The sequence below is a fragment of the Austrofundulus limnaeus genome, unplaced genomic scaffold, assembly GCF_001266775.1.
Source record: "Austrofundulus limnaeus strain Quisiro unplaced genomic scaffold, Austrofundulus_limnaeus-1.0 Scaffold54, whole genome shotgun sequence".
NCBI lineage: Eukaryota > Metazoa > Chordata > Actinopteri > Cyprinodontiformes > Rivulidae > Austrofundulus > Austrofundulus limnaeus.
Window position 1 is genome coordinate 185141 of NW_013952456.1, and position 3108 is coordinate 188248.

Here is a 3108-nt window from a genome sequence, read left to right on the forward strand (position 1 = left end):
ATATATATATGAGAGAGAGAGAGGTGAAAAATGATTGAATTACTGACAAACGTTTTTGACTTTCTATATGATCTTTTTTTATTTCAAGCCTAAAATCTGTTAACGTCTGGGCGATTGGAGCGTGACACTTCAATGATTTAGCTCTCAAATGTGTGTGTGTTTGTGTGTTTGTAGCCGGCAGTGTGACTTAACTTCCTGCCCTTGGACCAAGCACGCACATAATCAACTCTTAAAACACATACGCATGCCGACACACACACACCCACCCACACACACAAGTTTGTGTTTCTCTCCTTATTAGGCCCGTTCATTGACTTCCATTCATTTCCAGTCCTTTCCATAGCCTAAACCTGACCCCTGACCCTAAACCTAAACCCCCAACCCAAAAGTGGAGTTCCACCATATTAGGACCAGTTTTTGGTCCCCATAAGAATTACTGGTTTTGACAGGGATGGTGTGTCTACCTGAAACGGTCCTATAAAGGTGACAAATACGAGCACACATACACACACCTGACATGTGACACACGGGCAGCAGAGCGGGCACATCACAGCCGGGGCATTTTAATTGCCTGTAATTTATGCAGCATGTGTGTGTGCTGTGTGTGTCCTGCTGTCAGCCTCTGAGATGATGCTGTGTGACAGCTGCAGTCCAGCCCCTGGAGCGAGCCGCTCATAATGACACATTAGACATACTAATGATGCCTGCGCGAGTCCACTGCTGATGCTACCTAGCTCCACTGCGCCATCCGAGGCCTCACACACACTCACACACACTCTCAGCCTGACACTGACMTTTGTGGCTTCAGATAACTTACTCAAACACTTCTATCGGAAAATTCCTTCTCACTCTTAATACAATGAATGTGATGACAGCCTTTTTGAAGAAGTGCTGAAAGAAAAAACAAGATTTTATATTCAGAAAAGAGGTATGTGTTTAGAAGTTGCTTCTGTAATTAACACCAAGAAGAACACTGATGTAGCTGTATTTCATGTTTATTTACCTCTGTTCTGAACACTAATATTAATCTTGTTATTTGTGTGTTGATGTTCAGGAGTGCTGAGATCTGTCATGCAGCAGGGCCAGTATTTCTGTCAYGAGTGTGGGAAGAGCTTCAGCCAGCCCAGCCACCTGCGCACGCACATGAGGTCCCACACAGGTAAATAGAGCCGTGATGCATGCTCAAACACCAGGTACACCGATCCATGACGCACGTTATACTTTACAACTTCCATTATTAAACATGCTGCTCCAGAGATTGAATGTAATGCAGAGAAATGTATTATTATTGGTTCGTATTACTAATAGTTAGCCTGTTAGCTGAGCACAACCATTAGGACGTACTGCTGGTTTTATTAAAACATGTACAGCAGGTTGCCTTCAGGCTCAGGCCTCCCTTGCAAAAACAGATCTGTGATGTCAGTGGGATCTGCCTGGATGTAAAGGTCAATAAATAAAAAGGGAAGAAATGTTTCCAACATTCAGAAGTGGGATTTTGTGGAAAAGTTATGAGCCAATCTTACTTGTTGTAGATACCTCTCTGAACCACTTCAGGTTGATGAAAATAAGTTCCAAAAGACTGATGAGTCAGCAGCTAGTTTGATAGCAACTAGRAGCAAAGTGGATCACTGCTGTCTTAAAACAGCTCCAGCCTCAAAGGTTTGCAGCAGTTCATTTGAACTCGTATTTTAAAACCTTTACACTGCTGTCATGTTTGCATTACATGGTTATTTCTATAGAATTTTATGGTTATTTTCAAGTGTGAATAGTTAAATGCAGCTAGCCTTCACACCTCCAGTGCTCCCTGGGACACTTCCAACTGAACTTTTATTCTGCCAAAGTAATAGTGTAATGCAAAACTGATAGTGGTGTAAAAAAAATATATATATATATATATTATATATATATATATATATATATATATTAGGGTTGGGCAATATTGGCAAACAATTTAATCATGATTAATTGTGGTATTTGGCTGATAATGATTAATTTGACGATTAATCCCCTGGAGTCCCTGGACACCCTTTTGTCCTGGTCACATGACCAATTTAGCGGGAAAGATTTTCTCTTAGGAAAAATCTGCTCCAAATTGTGTCAACATTACAGACTTTAGGTTGTACATCAAATTTTGAATTGTGTTGATAAATAAATTACAGAACTTTTTTTAAATGTTTGTCATATTTGAAACAGAGAGGAGCACCGAGCAGACTCTGTCTGGTAGCATTAATCATTTTAATCGTCAAGTGCCAAAAAATAATCGATCAATGTTTTTCCTGACGATTAATTGCGCACAATACAATTATGCCCAACCCTAATCTTCAAAATCCCACTTCACCATGTGCAGAATATCCCTTTAAGTAGGATATGACGTTATTAACAGGTGGGGCTCAGACAGAGTTAAATGTAACTCAGCAAGACTCCTCGAGAAATTTCTCTTGTTTTCCTGCAATTTTAACAATCAAAAAAGTATTTCTTAATGCATTTAAATAATTGGACAAAATAAACCTTGTTAGAAATAATAAAATAATACAATTTAATTGGCATTTTACATTGTGTTTATTTATGCTGTACGCTTGAATCTTACTATATTTGTCATTTAAGTCATTAGCAGCCTAAGAGTTCAGTTTTTATTTAATACACAATAACAGTTCTTCTGTTTATCATATTATAAAGTCATCATTTTCATAATAAAATTATTTGTAACTAGAAGAAGTGCCCTTTATGATAATTCAGTTTTCACCTTGCTATGCCTTACAGAGACCTGGACTTGCAGTTGCTAACTGTGATATGAAAAAGTTTTGATCTTTAACTCTGTTTTATGACTTTCTGAAGTCACACACAGCAACTAAATGAAGGTTTTGGCAATGACTAGTTGCTAATCAAGCATCCAGGAGTAATCACTCTTAAATAAATTATGAAATTATCAAGATGAATGTCTGTGACCAACACCATCAGCAAATAGACCAGGATATATGATGCTCAGTACATGTGAGAAGTCCCCTGAAGTTTCCAGCTTTGTGGCCACTCCTTCATCAGCCACTCGTATCTGGACACGACTTGTGCACGCACGCACGCAAACACACACACACACACACACACACACAC

At 39.0% G+C, this 3108-nt stretch overlaps 1 protein-coding gene across 4 annotated transcripts in view; it reads left to right on the forward strand.

Moving 5' to 3' along the window:
* The window catches only part of znf516 (zinc finger protein 516), a 92088-nt gene that overhangs the window by 68529 nt on the left and 20451 nt on the right, over positions 1-3108 (forward strand). For all 4 annotated transcript variants that reach the window (XM_014008924.1, XM_014008925.1, XM_014008923.1 and 1 more), the window contains one exon: positions 1055-1159. In XM_014008924.1, the coding sequence (XP_013864378.1) occupies positions 1055-1159 (105 nt within the window). The remainder of the gene's footprint in view (positions 1-1054; positions 1160-3108) is intronic.